Source organism: Protopterus annectens, chromosome 14.part0 (genome assembly GCF_019279795.1).
Source record: "Protopterus annectens isolate FY-2018-M chromosome 14.part0, PAN1.0, whole genome shotgun sequence".
NCBI lineage: Eukaryota > Metazoa > Chordata > Ceratodontiformes > Protopteridae > Protopterus > Protopterus annectens.
Genome location: NC_056748.1, coordinates 1,044,547,425 through 1,044,572,213, shown reverse-complemented (window position 1 = coordinate 1,044,572,213; position 24,789 = coordinate 1,044,547,425). Strand labels below are relative to the sequence as shown.

The following is a 24,789-nucleotide window of genomic DNA, read 5'->3' as shown; positions in this document are numbered from 1 at the left end:
TGAAGTTGTGGCCCTCTCCCTGTAAAAAACATGACATCTAGGATTCTCCACTTTAATGTATCACACAATGGCAGACTAGAGGTCATTCAAATAGTGGCCACTGATATCTAAGGATTAGCACCAACGTAAATCATTATCTAGTCATGTTATCTATGACATTTAATCAGCATAATATGCCAGGATCTTGCGTATGTATACTTGCATCCAGACATAACATGCTCATTGCAATAAATGCTACACAGACTTATTGATTCTTTCTGTGTATGCATTATCCATGCAGTATTATCCTGTCTGGCAGATTTGCATTAATAAAGTAAAGCACATGTATATATAAATGTCTAATGATTCAGCATCTACCTGTTCATTTAGTATTATGATATGTCATTGTTTAAGAAACATATTAAATAAAATGATAGTGTTGTGAAATCCTGCAGTACTATGCTTACCAAGAACTCCTTAATCTAAAGGGATCTAAGGGGTCAACAAAAATGAAAGATGAAGCAAATCAATCTGATCATCTGGGAAGCGGCATTTTAGCCTCCTTGTATACACATTACTTGTAAAGTTGTATCTCAGAGTCCTTCATTTCTTCAGGCCTAACTGTCAAAATTCAGTGTTGTAGCATTTGGTCAAATTAGGTTTTACTGCTTGCTGCAGATTATGTGCAAAGTACAGGTTGTTGATGTGAGCTGTCTAAGTGAATGGTTATGTTCTATTCACTTACAATGCTGACTTGCAGTGTGGTCTGTATCTTTACTGAGTTCAGCAGTCAGTAGGGTAAGGAAATTTGAGCTTTTCCACACTGTTGAGCAAAGTCAGATTTGGTATATATAAAACTGCAAGGGTACAGGGATGCAGTGTATCTTGCCCTCCTACAAAAATTCTGTATGTCATATTTTTGTTATGTTTTAGGTTATTTGATGAAACAAGTTAGCTTCAGCAGGTTGGTGTTTGATATATCAAATGTCATTGTACTATGATACTGATGATTCCATATATATTCCTGTGCCTACAGTTAGTCTATATATATAAACAAGGTCCAGGGACCTCAGCTTAATTTGATGTGGTATCAGATACTATATTATTCTACCCCCAAACTAGATACTGCTGAAAATGGGCGGTTCTTTGGAAACAATGCTTTCACTGCTACTGTTACCCACACAGCTAGTGCACTGCAGCAACTTACAACACCCAGCTAAAACTCAGAGATGTAAAGCAGCAATATAAATAAATACAAAAATAATAAAAACATATATCATACATCTGTCGAACCATATTAGCCAAAATAAAAAAAATGGCTAACTTAAAGTAAATCTTAGTAGTCTAAATAACACTTTAAAAGCAGATCTGAGCTTATTTTGAGTTGTACAGCAAGTAAGTTTTTATACCTACACTCAAAGAATAATGTGGAGTGCAAAGTCACATACTTTCTTTCCCACCCTCCTTCCACTCTTAATCCCCTCCTGTCCATATTTTGCTACGTGTTTTCACAGCAGAACATAATCTTGACTGACCTATCAGGCTAAGGACAGTTTTAACTGCCAGCATAATCTTACCTGCAGCAGTAACATTAAACAGAACCAATCTACTACTCTGCATTTCTCCTAACTATAGCATATTGCCCAAAAGAACATTTTTTTACCCCAAAGAACATTCTTTGTGAAATTGCCATTTGTAACTGTCTACATGATATTCCCTTACAAAATACATCTGTCTGCTTCCCCGCCCTTTCTGGAATTCTTAACAGTGAAAGCAGAGAAATGCCCTTTAAATTGAAAAGGTTTCTCAAAATGTTACTGCATTACAGAATTGTGTTCATCTCGTGTGGAGCATATATCCAAGTTTTTCATTTGTGAAAATACTTCATCTTATGGTAAACTCCAGGGAGCAATAATTGTCAGAAATGGAAAGGTTGGGAATTGAATCTATATATTAGCATGTATAAATTAAAATGATAACAGTTTGAAATTATGTCAACCACATGTGTGAGTCATGAAATAGAGACAAGGCTGAATGGCAGAAAAAATGGACTTGTATAATCAAGTTGAAAATGGCAATTTCTGAGAATATTCCATTTTCTCTGAGGTATGGCAATCTCAGAGTTAGTATATATATAAGTTTGGTAGATGGGTGGGTGGGGGTTGCCCCCCACATGGGGGGCGCAGGGGGGGGCTAGTCCCACTGAAAAAGACAATTTTAAAAGAGAAGAGCAATGTTTGGGATTTGTTCTTCTCCTGCATTTTCCATCTTTTTTTCCAGTGTGTCAGCACTCAGGATTATGGGTGTAGAGATCTCAATAGGGAGCCCTTGAAAACTGATACATAATTACATGTATGATGATGTCCTATAATAATACAATAATGGGTATAAATGAAAATTGTGCTATGACGTAATTTATATAGTCTTATCTTCAGGCTCTAGGATCACGTACAAAATCCTGATCAACAATTTAAAATAACTAGGTATTGCTGTAATCTTTATAATATGAGTAGCTGCATGGCTTATAAATAGGACATGGCAAGTATCATACAGCAACTGAACAGGTGAAATTCTAGATTACAAACAGGGAGTCCCACGGGGTTCTGTCCTCGACACATATTTGTTTAGGCTGTACCTTTCAGATATTTTTCATCTGAGGTATTCTGTAGTCCATATATGGATGACATAAAAATGGGTAAGCTGCTTACATCTGTTGCAAGTAGGGCATGTTTGCTAAAGAACTTTACTAAATTGACCATTTGGGGCACAGGAGAATAATATGCTGATAAAGAAATCAAAAATGAAGCATACGAGATTAGACAGACAGACCTTGAAATGTGAATATCTAATTATAGTAGACAGGAATTGCAACCGGATTCATTTAAGGACCTGGGTATATGGGTAGAGCCAGATTTTATTTTTTCTGATCATATCAACCAATGATAGTTATAAAACTATAGGCTGTATAAAGTCTGGGAAATCAGAAATGATTAAATTATAAATTACATTATACCCAAATAAGAATATGGAATAATAATATGGAAAACGTTTAAGAAAAATTATCCTGAGTAAGTTGGAAAGAGTACAGCAGATATATAGCAAGGGCACAAGTAGATGTGAAAGTTTATTATTAAATATTAAAACTTCTGAATTGGTACAGTGTCTCATACAGATATTTAAGAGGAGACATTACTCAGGTATATAGGTCATTTAGAAACTATACCTGGGAATGTTTGGGGTTATCAAAGAGTAGAGGAGAATCATCAGACAACCTCTGTAAGAGGTTATATAGTAAAGACAGAGATGCAACATGGTTCTCTGAGACTGTAGCTGATGCCAGGAACAGATTACCAAATTTTATTAAAGCAAGCACCAGTTTAGATATTTTTAAGAACAACCTGTACATTAATTATGGGAATGACTGTTTTGGTATAAAGGCAGGCTAGAAGGGCATTATTGCCTTACCTGACCTATTTGCATGTAATAAGCCACAAAGAACCAAACAAGGTCAAACTTTGGTACTGACTGATACCGACCCAAAGCAGCTGAAGTAATACATTCTCTTAAGACAAATCTAGTGAACTGGCAACCATTTTATTTGAATGCTGATGCAGTGAGCACATTGTTACTCACAAAACAAAACAAATCATCTCAGTTTAGAAGAAAGTCAGACCTGGATGAGGTCAGCAGGTATCGAACATAAGGACAGGTTTGGATAATGGAGAGAAAGTCTATTCACCAACAGCAGTCATTGTAACTGATGTACAAGAATTCTGGATAATGCCATCTGCAAAGCAAGGGAGGTTCATAATCTTTTCTACTACTTCTGAATAATCAGACGTGGCATATAGAAAAAAATATAAATATATATATACATAAAGTGTCAAAAAACATGTTGCCTTACCCAAGTAACTCTGTGACTTAATATATCCCTTTCTGAGTTTACAAGGACTACCTATATAATTCCTGTGTAGTAAGAATACCCTTTCTTCTGCCTCTGCAACCTATCCCAAGCTCTGCAGGAATGAAGTAGTGTTTCTCTAATACACATGTATTCACTTATTCATTCCACCTTATTGTGCAACTGTCTGCACAAGAGAAAGGGAGCTTTTCCAGATACTGAAGAAAAAAAAACATTATTTCACCAATGGTTTTGTACTTAAACTAATAGCTGGCATGTCAGTGAAGCAGCCTTCCACCAACCATGCAGACATCAACAATTCCACTGTTGGTCACTTTAACAATGAAGACTTTATCTGAAAAAATGTGAAAGGAAGATAGTGATTCTTGGTTAAGAAAAGTCCCTGCCTTTTTCAAAAAGATCCCATCTAAACACTGCTATCCCTTTGCTCTCTTCAAGACTGTCTTCAGACAAAAACTTGGCCATTATTTACTAATCCTACATGTTGGTGAGCCAGTTTGGAATGATGTACCAACAGTAAGTCTGGGGATAAAGGAAACTAAATGGTCACAAGGTTCAGATTGATGATAGCAGCATTTTAGAAAAAATGGAGAATATCAGGAAAATGATTTCAGGCCACCACAGGAGGATCCAGCTTGGGTATGTGAGATTCCTGCATCAATTACCATGATAGTTGTTGGTACTAGCATAAAGCCATTTTGGAGGCCTGTTTATTTCTTATTTCTTCTCTTATGTCATGCCATTAGGCCCAACCTTTCACCCTGTAGCCATCCAGCAAAATAAGATAACCTTCAAAGGGCAAAAGTTGCTGATGGAAATCAGTTGTTGTTGTGCCTTTTGTCTTTTTCCCAGTTAGGGGTCGCTACAGTGGAACTCCGGTCTGCTAATGATTGGCAGTAGATTTTTACGTGCCGAGTTGCCAGCTCTGACGCACAACCTTCAACGAAGGTACGCCCATTCATGCATGTCTCCACACAGAAGACACTCTAGCTGAGAATCAAATGCGACAACGTCTTACTGTGGGGTGACAACGGTACCGCAACACCACCACCGCAGTTGATGGAAATCAGTATTCTATCTTATTAATAAGCATCAGATAAAGAAAAAAGGAATTAGAACCATATTCTCATAAATAGCTTTAGATCAAATTACAAACTCACACCCATAAATACAGAGAAAGATCTCTGCTTAGTCACAGTTAGAATCATAGAAGTGGAAGGATAATAGTAAATTCTTGTACATTGCTGGTGTTACTGCCACTGGACCAACAAGTGCCTCTGGACAGAGACAGATGTTGTGTTTTCTCTTAAAATCTTTATCCTTTCAGCAAGGAAACACCCAGCATGATGATTAAGATCAAATTACACAGACACACACACACACACACACAAAATCCTTCATAGAAGTGAAAAGGTAATATTATTTCTCATTTGGAACTCAAACCCAAGACTTCTAGCATACCGTGCTGGTGTCTGTGCAGATGGACCAGCAAGCTCCTCTGACTGATAGATGTTGAGCTATCCCATGAAAGCCTTATACTTTCAATTAGAAAACCCTCATCATGGTGGCAAACAGCTTTAGATTAAAAGCAAAGTATATTAAGAACTAGATGAATCTCTGTGATTTTTTTGACATTTTTTTTTTCAAAACAATTTTTATTATGTTTTATAACAATACAAATTGTTTACATATATTCAAAGAGTAAATTGCTTATTAGTCAAAACAAACATAATAGTAAAAAGAAACTGGTGAAAAAACCACCCTTGCAGGTCCAGCGCCTTTAAACTCCTGGATTCAGATAGATGTGTGCAAAGTTCTTTATAATCCACAAATACATCACTACTCCACTACTTGATCATTTGTATTTATATGTAATTATGGTGGCTTAAAAATTCAATATTTGGATCATCAGAGGTTTACTAGCATTGATGGCAGGTATGAGTAGTAGATACCAAATTGTTGAACATTTTGGCCGCTTCTTAGTTAAAAATTTCAAAGTGTAATTATGTGCTTTTTAAAGGGGAGCCACTAGGGGGCGCATTTGAGTGGAGTAGTGATGTATTTATAGTGAGACAAATGTGTGGTGCAGTTTGTTTTGCTGAGGAAGTTGGTGCAGAGCGCCGACAAAAAGCTTGTTTTTAAGCTTAATAAAATTTCAATTTGTTTTTTTCGTTTATTGGCGTTCTTGTTTACAACATAACCTGTGGATTATAAAGAACTTTGCACACATCTATCTGAATCCAGGAGTTTAAAGGCACTGGACCTGCAAGGGTGTTTTTTTCACCAGTTTGTTTTTTGTTTTTTGAATTTTTAGAAGGTTTATAATAGTAAAAAGAACCAAAGTATTTACAAAGTGTCTAAATAATACAGTATTACAATATATCATAAAAAACATAATGTTACATTAAACAAAATAAGGATCTTTGTTTAAAATATTCTCTAGGTTGGACCACATAATATATATGATATGAATAGGATGTTCTAGTAGTTCTTGACTTAATAGTCAACATTTCTAAACAACAGACTTCAGTAAGAATATTTTTGAATTCTGCAAATGAAGGTGTAAGTTCAGATTTCCAGTTTTTAGTTATTGTTTTCCTAGCTGCTGTTAACACAGACCATAAAAGAGGATATTTGATTCTTCTAATACAGGGAGGAATTGGAGTATTGAATAAAACCAAAGATTTGGTCACGACAAATCTATCTGTAAAAAGTGCTTGGAGAAGATTATTGATTTTTTCCCAAAATTTCTTTAAGACTACTCAGTCATACAACATGTATGACCAGTCAGGTTTAGAGTCTGATTTACATCTCCAGCACAATACCCTATCTTTGGTAATCAATTCTAATTTATGAGGTGTGAAAAAAGGTCTGTTCATAAATTTCCATGCATATATTCTCCACCTTAACAATGACGTAGTTAGTTTGGATGATTCTAAAATTATTTTTTTATCTAATTCAGTGAGAATCATACTATTGGTTGTGACAAAGTAAGTCCAGTAACTATCAGGAATAGTTTTTGTTTCTATATTAATTATTTGATATATGATTGATAGTTTACATTTAATAATTGTTTTATTGTATAAAAGAGGTGAACATTTTTATTAATTTAGGAATTCGTGATCTTGAATTTTGTGGAAATTAATTAATTTTGTTAGACATAACATTTCTAAGAGATTGAAGTTGTAACCAGTCAAAACTGTTTAAGTCAAAATTTATAATTAGATGTTCTAACGTAATTAAATTATCATCTTGTAAGAATTGGAACCAAAAATTGAGTTTTTTCCTTTAATGGGAAAATATTAGTTCTCTGGTTCGATCCTCAGCTGGGGTGCCTTCTGTGCGGCCTTCTGTGAGGAGTCTGCATGTCCTCCCTGTGGTCATGTGGGTTTCCTCCGGGTGCTCTGGTTTCCTCCCCATCCCAAAGACATGCTGTAGGGGGATTGGACACTCTAAATTGGCCCTAGGTGTTTGTGTGTGCGTGTGTGTGCCTTCTGTGGAAGGTCGGGCACCGGGCTGGCAACTCGATACCTTAAAACTCTACTGCCAATAATGAGCAGACAGGTGATCCGCTGTGGTGACCCATAACCGGGAAAAGCTGAAAGAAGAAGAAGAAGAATGGGAAAATATTAGACAAATTGGAAGAGACAATAATGTCTTTTGTGTATGTGATAGGAAATAAAATGAATATCCAATATTTGTGCATCATATTTTTGTATATATAATTTCGAAAATCTTTTAACAAAAATTTCATATAGTAAGGTATATTACTGGGAAGTGTATTTAGAGAAAAACATTTTTTCAATATCCATATAAATGGGTTATTTAGAATTAATAGTTTATTGGAATTGGTTCTTTCATTAGTGTCAAAACAAAGGACTTCTTGAAATTTCTTCCATTTCGCTGAATAATTCTCATTTAATAAAAATAGGAAAGTCTTAATTACTGATAATTCTAATCTGGAAGGCTTATACCACCAAAAGACCAATCCCTCATTTTTTTGACATTTGATTACTTGGAAAGTCTCACTAGGTAGGTGCCCATTTTCAGTGGAGACCCATGGAGAAAAGCTCCAAAGTATTAGACAAATATTTAAAAAAGAATAATTTTATAAGCTTCAAAAATAATACAAAAACATTTACTGTTTAAATAATTATATCAAATTAGACATAATGTGACAACATTGTTAGAAAATAAATAACTTATATGACAATAATTTATTATTTATAGACATTTTAGGCAGTTTAGAGAAATTAGTATACTATGAACAAGAATTATAATATAAAGTAAGAGAAAAAAAGAGTTATGGCATATTTAGATTGAAAGTCAGAGAAGAAAAAAATTAAATTAAGTTAGGAAGTGAGTAAAGAAATGGGAGTAAGAAGGTATAATGTACAAAAAGGTACTTGTTCATATTTAGGGATATAATTTATCCTGGGGTTGAGCAAGAGCAGAGCAAGATTTTGGTAAGGAAGTCTTTCAGAATGGTTTTAAAGGACTGGAGAGAGGGTATTGACCTGATGGACATAGATAAGGAGTACCAGACCTTAGCATCATTGTATGAGTACAGACCATGCCCAGCAGATTTGATAGTGTATGCTAATTTAATGATGGCATTATTTGAAATGAAAAAAAAAAAAAATATATATATATATATATATATATATATATATATATATATATACATATACATACAATAATGAATTTGTGAGAAAGAATGTGATTTATTATTTTAGGTGTATTGATGGTTTGATTTTTGTTGGGATGGATATAAGTAAAGCTACTGATTTTGTTGATAATTTACAGAAAAATAGGTTTAAATTTTATTATTATTTTTTGGATGTTAAGTTGCATAGTTGTAATAATGAGAAAATAAGAACCACTATACATAGGACATTTGTGAATGTGGACAGTACCTACATGGAGATAGTTGCCATCCCTCCCATTTAATCTCCTCCTTACCTTATGAGGAGTTTTTATGTTTACAGAGGTTTATATAACCAGGAACTAATTTTTTTTTAATGAAGTGAAGGGGACATCTCAAAGGTTTATACCTAGAGGATATTCAAAGGGTTTGGTTAAGGTATCTTTTTGTAGAGTTATGAGAGCAGGATAGTGGAGGCACACTTTTTAAACACTCTTATACACTAGTTACTAAAAACAAGCTCCTCAGGTTGCTGATGATGAAGTAGCCAAAAAGAAAATATATTTCATTACTACATTTAATATGTTTAGTAAGGAATGAATAGTTCTTCTTAGATGTTACTGGGATTTCCTGTTAAGGAATAGTCAACTTTCTTCAATATTGTAAAAGTTTCTTCTTCTTTCTTACAAAAGGGGTAGGAGTTTGGGGGATATGTTGATACATATTAGCTTTGTATCTCCTGCTACATACATTTGTAGACATCCATCTTTAGTTGGCACTTTTCCATGTGGAGAATGTTCTATTTATAAGTTGATTGTGGGTTCTTTTTCTAAAATTAATGATGTTAAATTTAAGCCTGTGAATATGTTTACATGTAACACTGAGGGCATTATGTATACCCTCAAATGCCCTTGCAACCTTTTTCTTATTTAGGTGAAAGTAACAGAGCTTTTAAACTTAGATTGCAGAAGCATTTTAGGGACATGAAAAAAAAATCAATGTTCTGATAGTCCCATTGTCCTACATTTTAAATTATGTCATCAGGGTGATTTTTCTGGTCTGTGGGGTACTGTCCTTGAACAGGTGGTAGTTAGGTATGGGGAAAATGCTTTACTTAAAAATAAATTATTATATAGGGAATTTATGTGTGGCACTTTAACGCCTTTAGGCTTAAATTCTGAATGTAACTGGAAGTACTTGATGTAGCTAATTGTTTTATTTATCATGTGATTTGTATATATTTGCTGATTTTTTTTTTATATTTTACTTCTTGAAGGCTTGATAGCTGAGGCACTAAAGTTTTATTAAACATTTTTATATTCTTTACAGAACATTGAATGTTCAGAAGGTCAACAAATGCCAGTAGATTGTGTACCAGGGAGTGGGGGTTTGGCCTTTCTACCCATGTAGTACAGTCTTGGAGTTGGTATAAACAATTAACAAGGGTGGGGGGTGTATAAGGGGCTTGCCCCCCACTTGCAAAAATATGTTTTATGCTTTTTATGACAGGTTTCGATATTCTGGATATTTTGTATTGTCTGCCTATGTTATCAATGTCAACTATTTGTATAGATGACATTCTAACATAGATTCCCTTGTGCAGTGGAATGATGATTATTTTATTTTCCTTAGCAAGGTGACTTTATTTTCAGATATGGATCAGTTTATCAACCTGCAGACCGAGTATGTAGTAACCTTCAGCTGCTGTTTTAAAATAGACACTAAGTAGATTGTCAGGGACAGTTATAGTAGACTTTAATTTTTTGAGGGTTATTTGATGGTATCTGTGGAAACTTATTGGAGAAATATTGAAAGAGGTTATTTAATTCATCAGAGACATCAGGTGCTTGATTAGTCACCTGGTTGGTTAATGACAGAACTGTTTGTTTAAAGTGGTTATTGAATTGGTTAGCTACAGTATCATTTTGTTTCTATATGTTTGGTGGTTTTGACTATCTAGCTTGTCCTGGATTTAACAGTTTATTGATTGGGGCTCAGGATAATTTTGGATTATTAATGTGAGTGTTTTGATTGGTTGAGTAATTGTTTTTTTTTAATCTTTGGTGATAAGTTGTTTTGTTAGTTTTTTTTAGTTGTCTATATATTAGTAAAGTAGGAGCTGTTTTATTTTTTGTCCAGTCCTTCCAGGCTTGGTCTCTTTGTTTCTTGAGTTGCTTAGTTGCTAAGGATAGCCATGGGGCAGGGTTGCCTTTGATTTTTTTTTTAATTCACTGACTTTCTACTCCAGGTAAGTAACCACTTGGCCAACCTGAAAAATAAATTAAAACCGAAGCAAAGTGATCTCACCCATGTGGGGGGGCTTCACCCCCCATACCCCTAACTAAATATACCAATTCTGAGATCGCATTACTGCAGGGGGTAAGGGGCATAGTTCAACATGGTGGCCAAGCGGTTACTTACCTCGAGTGGAAAGTCAGTGTCCAGAACTTCCAGGATGTTGGTGTTATGGGGTTGTCGGCTTTTTCATCTCGGCATTATGAAAGTTGGGTAAGTGAGAGTTCGGTCTACTGAAGTAGACCCGTGTAAAAATACATACACGCAAACACACAATCTGGAATGCAAAGAAGACTTATAGTTTTTATTCCCTTTTTTCACTGCCTGATACTTCATCCTTTTGCTAATTTCATATTGTTATCTTTTACTGCTGTATATTAGCAGTTGTTGTTGTGTCTTTTGGCTTTTCCCAGTTAGGGGTCGCCACAGCGGAACTCCGGTCCACTAATGATTGGCAGTTGATTTTTACATGCTGAGTTGCCAGCCCTAACGGACAACCTTCAACGAAGGTATGCCCATTCACGCATGTCTCCACACAGATGACGCTCTAGCTGAGAGTCGAACCGGTCAGCATCTTAATGTGAGGCAACAACGCTACCGCAGCACCAGTAGTGTATGTAAAAAGGTCAGCACTGGCAAATGCTTGTTTTTCTTTGCTTTCACAGTGTAACATATGGGTTATTCATCTGTTTTTACAACACATAAAGACATTCATTATATTACAACTTGGTTTAACATATAAAATATAAAATTGTGGTACTAAAATGCTGCAGTGAATTAGCATATATTATACCTTACCCTTCATGGAAAACAGGAACTCCTGGGTGATACACACAGGCATCTGAATTACTTTCTGCCCCCTGATATGTCTGCCGGGGAAAAAAAGAAATATGCATTATAAAATGAGATTTGGCTGTTTACATAAATTCAGTTATCTCATGAGCTGATATGGACAATTGGACTAAGGGGACTTCTATCTTCTTAAAAATAAAAATTCTGGACAGATCTCATCAGGAAAATTAAAAATTCTTCCAACATTTTATGAAAGACTCTTACTGGCTAAAACAGATTTCATATGAGCTGACAATATAAATCATTGGTGAGTGCTAGATTATTAATGAAGGATATTATGGGGTGACAGGAGAGACAGAAAAATACAATGAGATGCACTGCAAAACTACTTAATGTAATAGCAACAATACAGTCTGGAGATCTTTGGTATTTTAAGGAAGAAAGAGAGCATTTTGACAACTGTCTTATAACAGACACAGTTGTCAGAAGACTGTTTATATCTAATAGCAGGGAGTTGCAGAAATATTTTACAATGAGCAGTTGTATACAGTAGTTGTAGAAATTCAAGTAATCTGAATAGTTACTGGATCACAGAGACACTGATGATGGCAAATAGCGATATCACTTTGCCCAAAGCATGTTCACAAAGCCATTGAGAAACTTCCTTTTGCCAAAGAATCATGGGAGATGTACAGATTTCTCCTAAAGAAATAACTAGGTTTAAGCACAGTGGCTCCTGAATGAGCAATACCGTGCAGACCTATGAATGAGACTAGTCTTTACACCAGGGTCTTCATGCACATCCCTGCTTCATTTTGAGCACTATTAAGTACTTATAAAAAATGTCTGTCTACTTAAAGCTGTATATGCTAGGCACTTACAGTCCCTGGATTTGCTTGCCCCAGTTTTGCTCCTATATGTTTTGCCATCTACAGGCACATCTATAGACCAAAACTGTAGGATGTAGCCATGCTTTAAAATACTCAGCTTATCAAAACCTAACAAATGTTTACCTTAAGTGTAAGCACCAAATATGATTGAAGCAAAAGAGTACAACTCCCAAATCCACATACATGTAAGACCCAACCAGAAAGGTACTGGTAATATACACAAATATCTGTAGAAAGGTTTCATGCAACATTTTCCCTTGAAAAATAAATGTAACAGCACATCAGCTCTTAAATGGATAGTGGGATACATGTCTTTATTAATACTATGAGACCAAGTCAAGATTCAGATTTATAGATGTGTTTCACCCTTAGTTTAACTTGTCATTACACATAACTGGAGAATATTGCTAATTTCTGAAACACCCAGCTTATCAAAAAGCCTGATGTATGTTTATCTTGGGGGGCAGGTACCAAATAAATTTGAAATAAACCAGCAAAAGTCTCATGATGTGTGCATATAAGACCCAAACAGAGACACCCTGGCAAAAGAGAGAAGCACCTGTGAAAAGATATTTGCAAACCTCCTTTTGTCAAATCAATGTGTAAAATAAGCAAATTTCTACTGCAAATAAATAAATAAATAAAACTAGTACATCAGATGTGTTCTTGTGTGTTCTCAAATGCACAGTGGAATTCAAGTCTTAAGTAATGCTATCAGACCAATTTCACACCCATCATATAGCTTTTCCTCTTATCTGCCTTTATTGCTTGAGCATGCTGTTACATGTCATCCTCAACTCAGACCTTATCATCATACCAGAACTATTTCATCTCTCTCTGTCAGTGTGAATATTTATATATCCCTACTCCAAACTAGCTACAATTAAAAACCAGGATAGACTGAAAAACTCTCTAAACATGAACCTGAGTTTGAGACTTGCTTCTGCTTAAATATGCTAAAAAGATGAACTGTCATTATTTTCTACAGCCCCATTATTTATATCTCAGCATCTTGCAAAATTATCCTCTGTTTGGGCTTCCTGTGTGATGCTATTGTTACTGTTTGAGCATTCTCATCCTAAGCCAGGACCCTCTACCACCATCTCCCAAAAATATTCTCATCCAAATGGACAAAATCGGTTTGTTCAAAGGGAAAAAAACTAAATAAAAATAAAATAATAATTCCACATTTAAATATTACAGGGAGGTCTACTGTTTGCTGATGGCCAGGTGATCATTTCTCAGAATGTCACACCTGAATAATTCCCAACATCCAGTCATGGTGGCTAGATTTGTAGAAGAATGAGAAAGTGAGTGTTGTTTTGTCCCCACTTTCTCCCTCTTTTCCGAGTTTTTTTTTTTTTTTTTTTTTTTGCTGTTGGAGTTGATATATATATATATTTCCCATTTAAACAAATGAGACACAAAGACCCTAATAAGAAAGCAGTTTGAAACCACTACCAGGACTTGATTACTACCCTGTACAAGAATGAAGGTTAAATACATACCCATGAAATCATTAATATTAAAATTCCTTTTAAAATTCATGTTATTTTTCCCTTTAAACTGTTAAATAACCATAAAACATTATTTGTACTTTTTTAATACATCAGCCTTGAAATAAGACACTTCTGTATGAATTCACTATACACGACCAAATATTCAGTTCTTTATGTATCAGAAAAACAGTTGTCAGTTAGCCAAGAACTGAACCTTGAATCTTTGGATTAATATAATCCAAATATTTTACTTGGTCTTTACTGTAAACATAAAAAATAAAAAATATGTAGTCTTTAATCTCTCAACCATATAACAGTCTACCCTGGTTTATCTTTTTAGAATTTAACTCTCGCTAATGAATAATAATAAAAAAAACAGAAGCGTCTTATTATTATGATGCTATATTTCAGTCACTGCTGATTTGTCTAATACAAAACTCAACTTTGGCTAAAACTAATTGTGTCAGCTTCCTAGCCTTCAGTCTATGCTGTGTCAGACTAACCTTCATTATGTCTTTTGTTTCACTTAGATGTCAGAGAAGCTTTTCCTGTGCTTTGCACATAACTACCTTCCACATGGTTTTGGCAATATACATACCTTTGTCTCTACCCATCTATCTAATAAAAGCATATTGAAAAATAGTTGGTGCCTGTTGCCATACACATGTACATACATAAACAAACTTGTCCTTCCTATAATCCTAATTAATTAAATATACTGCTGCTCACAGTTTACCTAGGATATCCAATCTCACAGCAATAGTACAAAATGTGGATTTATATAAAATAGTTTCTGTAAAAAAATCTTTTGAACTTGGGAATTCCCACCTGCATATTTACTTCCCTCTTTACAAAACTACTGTTTTAATGTCTAGCCTGTCCCTGTGTTACACAGGGCATAATTATTCATAGTCACTGATGTGAGAGTGTTCAATCTCGCCATTTGTTCTTACACCTGGGTTCAGAGCCGATCCTCGGCTCCGTGTCGGCCGCTTGCAAGCTCTGCATCGAGAAGAAGCTCGAGACCAACCTAACTCCCACAATCCCCCTCTGCCTTTACCTCAGATCTAGTTTGCCGCTGCTACGTTCGCATCAGATTTGATGAGCTCGGGCCAACTCAAGCTAAGATTAATTATTTTCTTATATTTCTTCTATACTTTTTCTAAAAGTTGTTCCTAAGTGACTGTGTGTGTGTGTGTGACTAGTGTATCGAGGGTTCTCGGTTCCGTATATAAATTTTATATACTTTATTAGAGTTTTCCCTCGGGGCCTACTCCACCCATTTAACTTGGATTGACTACTGGATTGGACTAAATTACTGGATTTGACAAAATTATTTCTGGATTAGACAATTTTACTGGACTGGACATATTACTGGCTATTTCTCTAGTTACTGTACCTATTTTGACATGTCTGAGAAAGCTAAATCTGGTTTTAAACGCTGCCAATGTGGACAGAAGATGTCTGTGACTGATAATCATAGTTCCTGTGTCTACTGTCTTGGCCCTCTCCATCTGCAAGAAAACTGCTCAATATGTCATTCTTTCAGTGGGAGGGTCATGACAGATAGGCGCAGGAAACTTATGGACAGGGGGCTTTTGAAGCCTGCCTTTCAAGAGGCTCTGGATGCTTCAGACCAGACATCCAAATCCTCAAAGGAATCGAAGACGTCGGAGCCCAGGTCATCGGCTCCGAGCTCTTCAGTCAAAGTTCGATCACCGGTTCCACAGACTTCGGGGCCGAGTCTTGAACTGTTGTCAGTTTCCGAGCTGCGAGTCTTGGAACCGGTGACGGAGCTCCCTCCCCCGGCACTGTTGAGGTTGGCTCCATCTTCGATTCCTTCGACGCGTTCTTCCAGGCCCCTCTCCGACACCGATGTAGACCGCGTGGTGCATTAATTAATGGAGAACACGGCCTTATCCAAACTCATCTCTGTCTCTTCCCAGTTGGTGTCGAGACTCGAAGACCTTCCCTTATCTCCACCTGTTCCTCCTCCGATGCCTATCCAGTCTTCGGAGCCGGGAGAGGCTGATCTGGTGATTGTGGAGCCCTCGGTGCCAGAACCGTCTTTCTCTCGGTCGGCTCCGTTCACCTCGACTCCGTCGGATCCGGTACCGGAGTCTCGGAGCCGAAGATCCATCCTTGGGTCCGGGACTGAGAGTCGGACCGATGTTTCGGTTCCGACTCTCCCTCTCGGGGCCTCGGCTCGGATCGACTCGGCTCCGTCCTCAGGGTCGATGCCTGTCTCGGGGATTCTTCCGATTTCCTCGGAACTGGGAGATACCTCGACTCGGGACCCGGGGGCCTTCGACCTCATGAGGAAGGTGTTGTCTACCCAGACAACCACATCAGCAGAAACGGCTTCTCCTTCCCATAAAGGACCGTTATCCTCCTCTGCACCCACGGCTACATCTAAGCGTCGAGCACCTGTGTCTCAGCCACCCCATGGAGGGTGCCCCCTCTTCCTCGGAGGCTTCTTCGGATGCCCCCCCGAGGAAGTTCCGAGGAAAAGATTGTGTAAGAGGAGACACTTAGATTCTCCACAAGAATCATTGACATCGGTCACTGACTTGGATGAGTCAGAAGGGTCCCCAAAATCACCCTCAGAGGATGTCTCCTTTTCTGACATCCTGGAGATCCTAAAGCAGAGAGGCGATTGGCAAGCCCTCCCCCCTTCTGAGGATGAGTCAGTCTTGCTGAAGGCATTCGGTGCTCGCCCTTCCTCCTCCTGGGTCACTCCGCCCTTCGATGAGTTGATGGAGCTGATTGCTCGAAGGGCATGGGAGACTCCTGACACGGTGGAGCCAGTCCCTAGAAAGCCTAACAAATATATTACTGCCCCTCAGGATAAGGCTTATCTGACAAAGGGAGTGCCAGTGGACGCTATGGTGGTGGCAGCGGCCATGAAAAAGGAGATGTCTGAATCTTCCTCATCTGTTCATCCGCCTAACAGAGATTCTAGGACTATGGACAGGTATGGGAAGCGCATTTTTAGTTCAGCGGCTTTTTCTATGCGATCCCTGAACTATTTGACCCACTTCACACGGCTACAGAGGGATCTAATCAAAGAGTTGGGAGATACCCTCCAGGGTACTACAGATGCTGCTGTTTCAGAGAAGGTTACAGCACATCTCAATACCCTTACATCTATTGCAAACTCGTCCATGAGGCTGATCTCATACGCAGTCAAGGATCGAGTAGGGCAGCAGCTTCAGCGATTGCTCTTCGTAGACAATCCTGGATGCGCTTATGTTCATTTATGAAGCCTTCAAATCTTCCTTTAACGCCCCATTTGATGGTGCCACTCTTTGGCCCCAAAGTAAAGGAGACCCTTACCCGGTGTGAGCAAGAGGGAAAGACTCTGTCTGCTGTCGGAGTCCGTTTTTCCACCCCATCCAGACCATACCCCAAAGGGCAACGTGGTGGAAAAATGTGGTTTCGAAAACCCCAAGGATCTTTCCCAGGCACACAGGGTGATGCGGCCTCTAGAGGCAGAGGAGGGGGCAGAGGTGGAAGACGCCGCCCTGGCGGCAGAGGGGTCCAAAACCAAGGTGACAGGGATACACCCCCTGGGAAACCTTTCCAGCACTCCTGAGAGGAGGCCCGACTGTCCTGCTCTGGAGGCAGTCGGGGGTCACTTAGCTTTATACCCTCAGGCCTGGAAAAATCTTACATCAGACAATTGGGTAAAAAGCGTTGTTACCAGAGGCTACAGAATACCCTTCCTATTGCCCCCAATTCCGAAGCAAACACTCCCAGATGTGCCACCCCATCTGCGAGACCCTGCAGCTATAGAAATTTCAAAGCTGCTAGAAAAAAGAGTAATCCAACCAGTCCCAGCGGACCAAAGAGGATTCGGAACTTACTCAAGGTTCTTTTTAGTTCCAAAGAAGACAGGGGACTGGAGGCCGATTCTGGACCTAAGCAACCTCAATACCTTCAAGAAAGAAAAGTTCGATGGTCACGCTTCAATCGATCCTTCCATTTTTACAGAAGGACGACTGGATGTGCTCAATAGATCTGAAGGACGCATACTACCATATCAAAATGGCCAGGGCGTCCAGGGATCACTTGCGCTTCCGGATGGGAGCCAGCCACTTTCAGTTTCGAGCCCTGCCCTTTGGTCTGACCTCAGCCCTCAGGGTTTTCACCAAATGCATGGCAGTGGTAGCGTCTCACTTGAGACGCCTGGGATTCCGGGTGTTTCCGTATCTGGACGACTGGCTCCTTTCTGCCACCACCCAGCGTCAACTGATTCAGGCCAGGGATTACACACTGCAGCTTTGTGTTCATCTCGGAATTTCCGTAAATTTCGAAAAATCTTTACTACAGCCATCACAGCATATCTCATTCATAGGAGCAGAATTGGATACGCATCGTTTAATTCTAAGTCTTCCTCCAGAAAGGATAGCCTCACTACAAAGTCACATATCTCTTCTTCTGTCATCCAGAAAATCCCCAGCAAATCTGGTTCTGAAGGTTTTGGGTCTCATGGCAGCTTCTCTCATTGCGATACCATTGGGAAGACTGCACATGAGAGTTCTACAATGGCTACTGTTTGCACAATGGTCGTTCCAACAGCTACCTCTAACACACGAAATTCTGATCACAAACACATGCAAATCGCACCTAGCTTGGTGGCTCCGGACTTGCAGCCTTTCCAGCGGAAGACCATTTGTGCTACCCACGCCGACAGCTACGGTGACCACGGACGCTTTCCTGATAGGGTGGGGGGGCAACTTTCAGGGACAGACAGTCCAAGGCGAATGGACCAATTTAGAGTACAATCTGCACATCAATGTTCTAGAGTTGAGGGCAGTGTTTCTAGCGTTGCAACACTTTGCTTCCCTTCTTCCTCTAGGGACTATTGCAGTTCAGACGGACAACATGTCCGTAGTCTGGTACATAAACAAACAAGGGGAACCAAGTCTTATCAGCTATGCAGAGAGGCCATGAGAATCTGGCAATGGGCGGAGTCCACGGGTCGCTTTCTGATTGCAACGCACATCCCGGGGTCATCCAACGTCATAGCCGACAGGTTGAGCAGAGCAATCCTGTTGCCTCACGAGTGGTCCCTCAAACAGTCAGTTGCGAAGGAGATTTTTTGCAAATGGGGCCAGCCTTCCTGCGATCTTTTTGCGTCTCCAATGAACGCCAAATGCAGAAGCTATTTTGCCCTATTACCCCCGCCAGGGGAAGTCCCCAGGGACGCTCTGGATTGGCCCCCGGGTCTCCTGTACGCTTTTCCTCCTTTTCCCCTGATTGCAAAGTTTCTGCAGAAAGCCAACAACCTGCAAAGGACGATTATCCTCATTGTCCCATTCTGGCCTCGTCAAATCTGGTTTCCCTTTCTTCTGGCACACCGCATTCGGGAACCCTGGATCCTGGACCCGGAGCCGGATCTACTGACCCACTCGTCAGGGGCTCCCCACCCCTCGCTACTGTCACTCCAACTAGCAGCTTGGCTGCTCCGCTTCCCTATTTAGCCAGGTCTGATCTTCTTTCACCTGCAGTTCAGAATATACTAGTGGCTTCTCATAAAGCTTCCACTACAAAGACTTACACTAGTAAATGGAAGTGTTTTGTTTACTGGGCAAATACACAGCAATTGGACCCTGTTATAGCTCCCTTAAATAAGATCTTGGAATTTTTAACCGAGTTATTCCACCAAGGAGCTTCTCCTGCCACTTTAAGAGTGCAATTGGCTGCCATTTCCAACTTTCATATGGAAGAATGTGGGGCTCCTATTATGGCTCACAGACTTTGTAAGGCCTTTCTGAAAGGATCTTTCCATATTAGACCACCAGTTAGAACTCCTACATCACCTTGGAATCTGAACCTTTTATTATCTAAATTAATGCTACCTCCGTTTGAACCAGCCTCCTCTTGTCCATTGAAATATTTGTCATGGAAGACCCTCTTTTTGGTGGCTATTACATCAGCTAGGCGGGTGTCAGAGCTTCAGGCTCTTTCTATTAAACACCCTTATTTGATTTTTCACTCTGACAGAGTATCTCTTCGCACTAATCCGTCCTTTCTCCCCAAAGTTTGCTCCGTTAATAACATTAATCAATCCATTGAACTCCCTACCTTTTTCAAAAACCACTCCAATAAGTTGGAGTATATGTTACACAAGTTGGATGTTCATAGACAACTTAGATTTTACCTGGATAGAACAAAGGATCACAGGAAAACAGATCAACTTTTTGTAGCCTTTGCAGACAGCATGAAAGGTGTAGCAGTTACTAAACGAACCCTTTCCAAATGGCTAACTGATTGCATTATATTTGTTTACGCTACTTCGGAACAAACTTTACCTGTCAAACCCAAGGGGCACTCTACAAGATCAGTTTCTACATCCCTGGCTCATGCAGCTCGCTTACCATTAGACACTATATGTGCAGCTGCCTCTTGGTCTAAACCACATACATTCATTTCTCATTACAAGGTAGACAGGGTTTCTAGGGACAGGGCAACCTTTGGTTCCACTGTGCTCAAGAACGTTCTCCCATGAGTTCCTCAGGAACATGGAGCTAGGGACGCTACCCAGGTGTAAGAACAAACGGCGAGATTGAACACTCTCACATTTCGAAGTTATGTCCTTACCATAACGTTCCATGTGGAGTGTTCATCTCGCCTTTGTTCTTACATTCCCACCCCCCCCCCACCCTCAGGAAGAACGTCCAGTTTGGTGTCTGGTTTGATTTCTCCTGCTTCTGCATTTCGCAGTTGTGTATATATGTATATATATATATATATATATATATATATATGTATAGGTGTATCTTGCAGTATCTTGTTTCTGGCATGAATGTGCCTCTCTCTCTCTGACTTCTGGTTTGCTTGCAAACTACATCTGAGGTAAAGGCAGAGGGGGATTGTGGGAGTTAGGTTGGTCTCGAGCTTCTTCTCGATGCAGAGCTTGCAAGCGGCCGACACGGAGCCGAGGATCGGCTCCGAACCCAGGTGTAAGAACAAAGGCGAGATGAACACTCCACATGGAACGTTATGGTAAGGACATAACTTCTAATTAATGTCTGTTGGTGCTTAAGCCTACCAATAACTGCAATAAGCCTTTTATGCAGCTTTATATAAATGCCCAATTCATGTTCCAATTAAAATGTCCGACTAAAATCTCAGTGTACAAACATGTAACCCACAAATGAAGCATTTACTTTGTTGAGTCAGTAAATGCAGTATGCAAAAGTCATATCTTACAAAAATCAGAATACTCTCAGTTTTGTCTTCAGTTGATATGCAATAAAAAGATACCAAAATAATGTTCAGTTTGTATATATCCAGGGGTCTTTTGGATAATACAAAGACACATTTTCTTCTTCTCGTTGCACTTCCCATGGTAGGAAAACATTTTGATTTACTACTTAATATTCAAATACTTATTTTTTTTACAGTGCTGCAAATGTATCTTTCAAAACCTGTAATATCCTTTTATGATGTCTGTCAACATAACATGTTTGAATCTTTGCTACACCCTATAATTAACCCTAATAATGCTGTAATCATACAACCTTACAACTAAATCTTGTGCTCAAACCCCATAAAAACAAACTTGTGCAGGTCATTGCATTAAAGCCCAGCATACCTCTCAACCCGTTAGGGCAAGAAATCTGGTCAAAGCCTGACAAAATGGGGTTGGGTTCAAAGATCCAAAAATATGGACTTGGTTTAAATAGTGCACTTATAAACTTAGAAAGTTGTCAGAGTAACAGGGTTTGTTTTAACATATATTTTATGAAGGATTTGAAGTCTGAAACTCAAACGTATGTCATCATTTAGTGACTTCAGTCCTCAGATCATCCCAGTGATTTGCCAGAAAACCACACATTTTATGAGGAACAGACCAAAAATATGAGCCGAAAATCTGGACAGTTGAGAGGTATGATACACAGATGAAATTCTTTCATGAAGTCACTTACATTATAAAGTGCTGTATAAAAATTGCATTGTTTAAATCAAGTACATATCAAGTTGTGAACTTCAGATTGTCACTGTACAAAAACTAATCATCTTTCAAACATCCAGTAGTTCTGTGACTTTGAGTGTGTCGTATGTTGGGGGATTTCACCTGTGTATGTATGTATCTGTGACAACTTGTCTCATGTCTATACATAGGTTGATACTTATATACACAGAAATACCCTACAAGTGTTCTTTTAAGGAAATAATGCAGAAAATGTTAAGCTTAACATTGAAATACATCATTTAACTTCAAGATGGTATGCAAAAATGCATAAAGAATAAAACAATTGTCATTTTTCCTGTGCTTTTGAATCTAGAATCTTATATATTCTCAGTTGTGAAAATATTACCTTTTACTAAAAACGACACTATTATTGTGTAATAGTATCTGAAATCATCCTTGAATACCTCACGTATAAAAACAATCACATAACAGTAAAATTGCACAGTATTACTGGTTATCCCCCCTTACTTTCTTTTGCATTAAAGAAAAATAAAGCACATGGAAGAAAAATAAAACTGGAGTGTCTCAGATTCCAAGTTGCCTCATATCAGATCCATTACAAGTATGTAAGTCTGATGTAAAAAAAAAAGTCTGTTTTCCAAAAGAATGATGAACACTGAATGGGTACCTGTTATCAAGTCTCTTGTCCCTATGAAAAATTTGCTATCTTAAGCAAAGTTCACCTGCTCCAAGTTACCCTCCTGTGGACTTACAGGTTCATCCTTAGGGGACCTATTCCAGAATTATTGATATGAATGCCTTTGTGCAGATCTGACTTTTAATCTTTCCCAGGTTGCTACAATTCTCCCACCTCATCTGGTTGTGTTGTCTTGTGGATCTGCAGCCAGATGATATTGTCTTCCATATTCTTTTAAAGTTGAAGACAAAGGCTTGTCATTGTAAATCTTATTTTATTTTATATTATTACTGACATCTTCTTTTGGCTTTTTCCTGGTTAGGGGTCACCACAGCGGATCATCTGTCCGCTCATGATTGGCAGTGGAGTTTTACGGTGTCGAGTTGCCAGCCCGGCACCCAACCTTCCACAGAAGGCACACACATGCACACACTCACATCTACGGCCAATTTAGGGTGTCCAATTCACCTACTGCATGTCTTTGGGATGTGGGAGGAAACCGGAGCACCTGGAGGAAACCCACGTGACCACAGGAAGAACATGCAGACTCCGCACAGAAGGCACCCCAGCCGAGAATCGAACCGGAGAACCTCTTGCTGTGAGGCAGCAATGCTAACTGCTGCACCACCGTGGCCACCCTATATTATTACTGACATCTGATTACAGGAAAGTCTGACTGGTAGAAGCCCATTTTTAGCAGAGGCCTGGGGAGAAAAGCTCCAAATTATTACAAAATAGTTTAAGAACAATAATTGTACTATCTTCAAAAATAAAACAAAAACATCTGCAGTTTAAATAATTATAAAACATTAGACATAATATCAAAACATTAGTTAAGGAAGTAATTGAAGAAGGGAGATTAAGAAGTTATAAGGAATGAATGACAGAATAAACCTAGAGTGAATGCATGCTGTTTTACCACAAAGTTCAGTACTGCCACACTTCAGTGGCAAGAAAACACCCCAGTAGGTTTTTGCAGTCCATAATAACCAGCAATAACAGGTAGTTCTACATTATAAACAGTACTTTGAGTCAAAGTCATATTGTAACAAAGCAGGCTTTATTTACAAACAGGATAGCAGCATCTTAAGAATCACTAACGTAAATCTAATCTATAACATATTAATGGATAGCTTTATACACATAAAGTACATGAATCATTACTTCACAGTTTCTTAGCTTATATGGCTCATTTGGATTATTCTCACATTTCTTACCTGACTGTTAAATTAGCCAATAAACTTTCCTGCCTTATCCAGATGACAGCTCAGAGTGTACCACTCTTCTGGAATCTTTCTCACATATTCCTCACACTCTCAAGAACAGTGAAGTTCATTATTCCCCACAATACTTTTCAGAGGGGAAGATCATAGCATAACAGTATTTTATTCATATGTCTTTGTAAAGTTTCTGCTTAGGTTTCTTTTCTTGTCTGATAATGCATTTGTTCACGTTGTAGCCTGACAAAGAAAGCCCAGTTATACTCTTCTTATGCTCAAAAATAGTTGTGTATAATATTAGAAATAACTTACACAGAACTAAAGTTTGAAACAATTCTATTTGAAGAAATCCATCCTGACACTTCTGCCAAAGCATTCCTAAAAATTTTCATGCAGTATGCATTTTTAACAATTATCATTCACTCCAGCATTACATAAATGTTACAATTCCTACTATATCCTAACCTCAATCCTGCTTCTGAACATTATTCTGCATATGTCATTTCCATAAATTCCATTTATTTGTATGTATTCTACTCCCTTTTCTAAAGACCTCACCTGCAGCTATTTTATCTCCTTTATAATGTCTAGCAATTCCGTTATAGTATTTTCCAGTACTCCCTCAGTTACCAAAAATTTGTATCTTAATTCCCAGTCAAACATGCTGCGGTTTAGAAGCACATTTTCATACACTCATTTCAACCAATTAATTACATAGCCTGCTTTTGAACAGATTTTCCTGAATTGCCTACTGTCCATTATGATTCCACCTAATAGTGTGCTCCACAGAGCTTACAAAGCAATAAATAATTAGGTAAAGTGTTCATTAAAACTTTAAAGGCTTATCTGTCGCTTGCTAAGTTTAGCCAAGTAATGCACAAAGCTTGACTACTCTCAAGCACACCCCCAGGAAACATTAACATAGC

The 24,789-nt window shown here is 38.4% G+C and overlaps 1 protein-coding gene across 1 annotated transcript in view; it reads right to left on the bottom strand.

The window, feature by feature from the left end:
* LOC122789417 (cysteine and histidine-rich domain-containing protein 1-like) overlaps positions 1-24,789 on the bottom strand; it is a 338,356-nt gene that overhangs the window by 147,450 nt on the left and 166,117 nt on the right. The window contains exon 7 of the mRNA XM_044056856.1: positions 11,640-11,710. Within this exon, the coding sequence (XP_043912791.1) occupies positions 11,640-11,710 (71 nt within the window). The remainder of the gene's footprint in view (positions 1-11,639; positions 11,711-24,789) is intronic.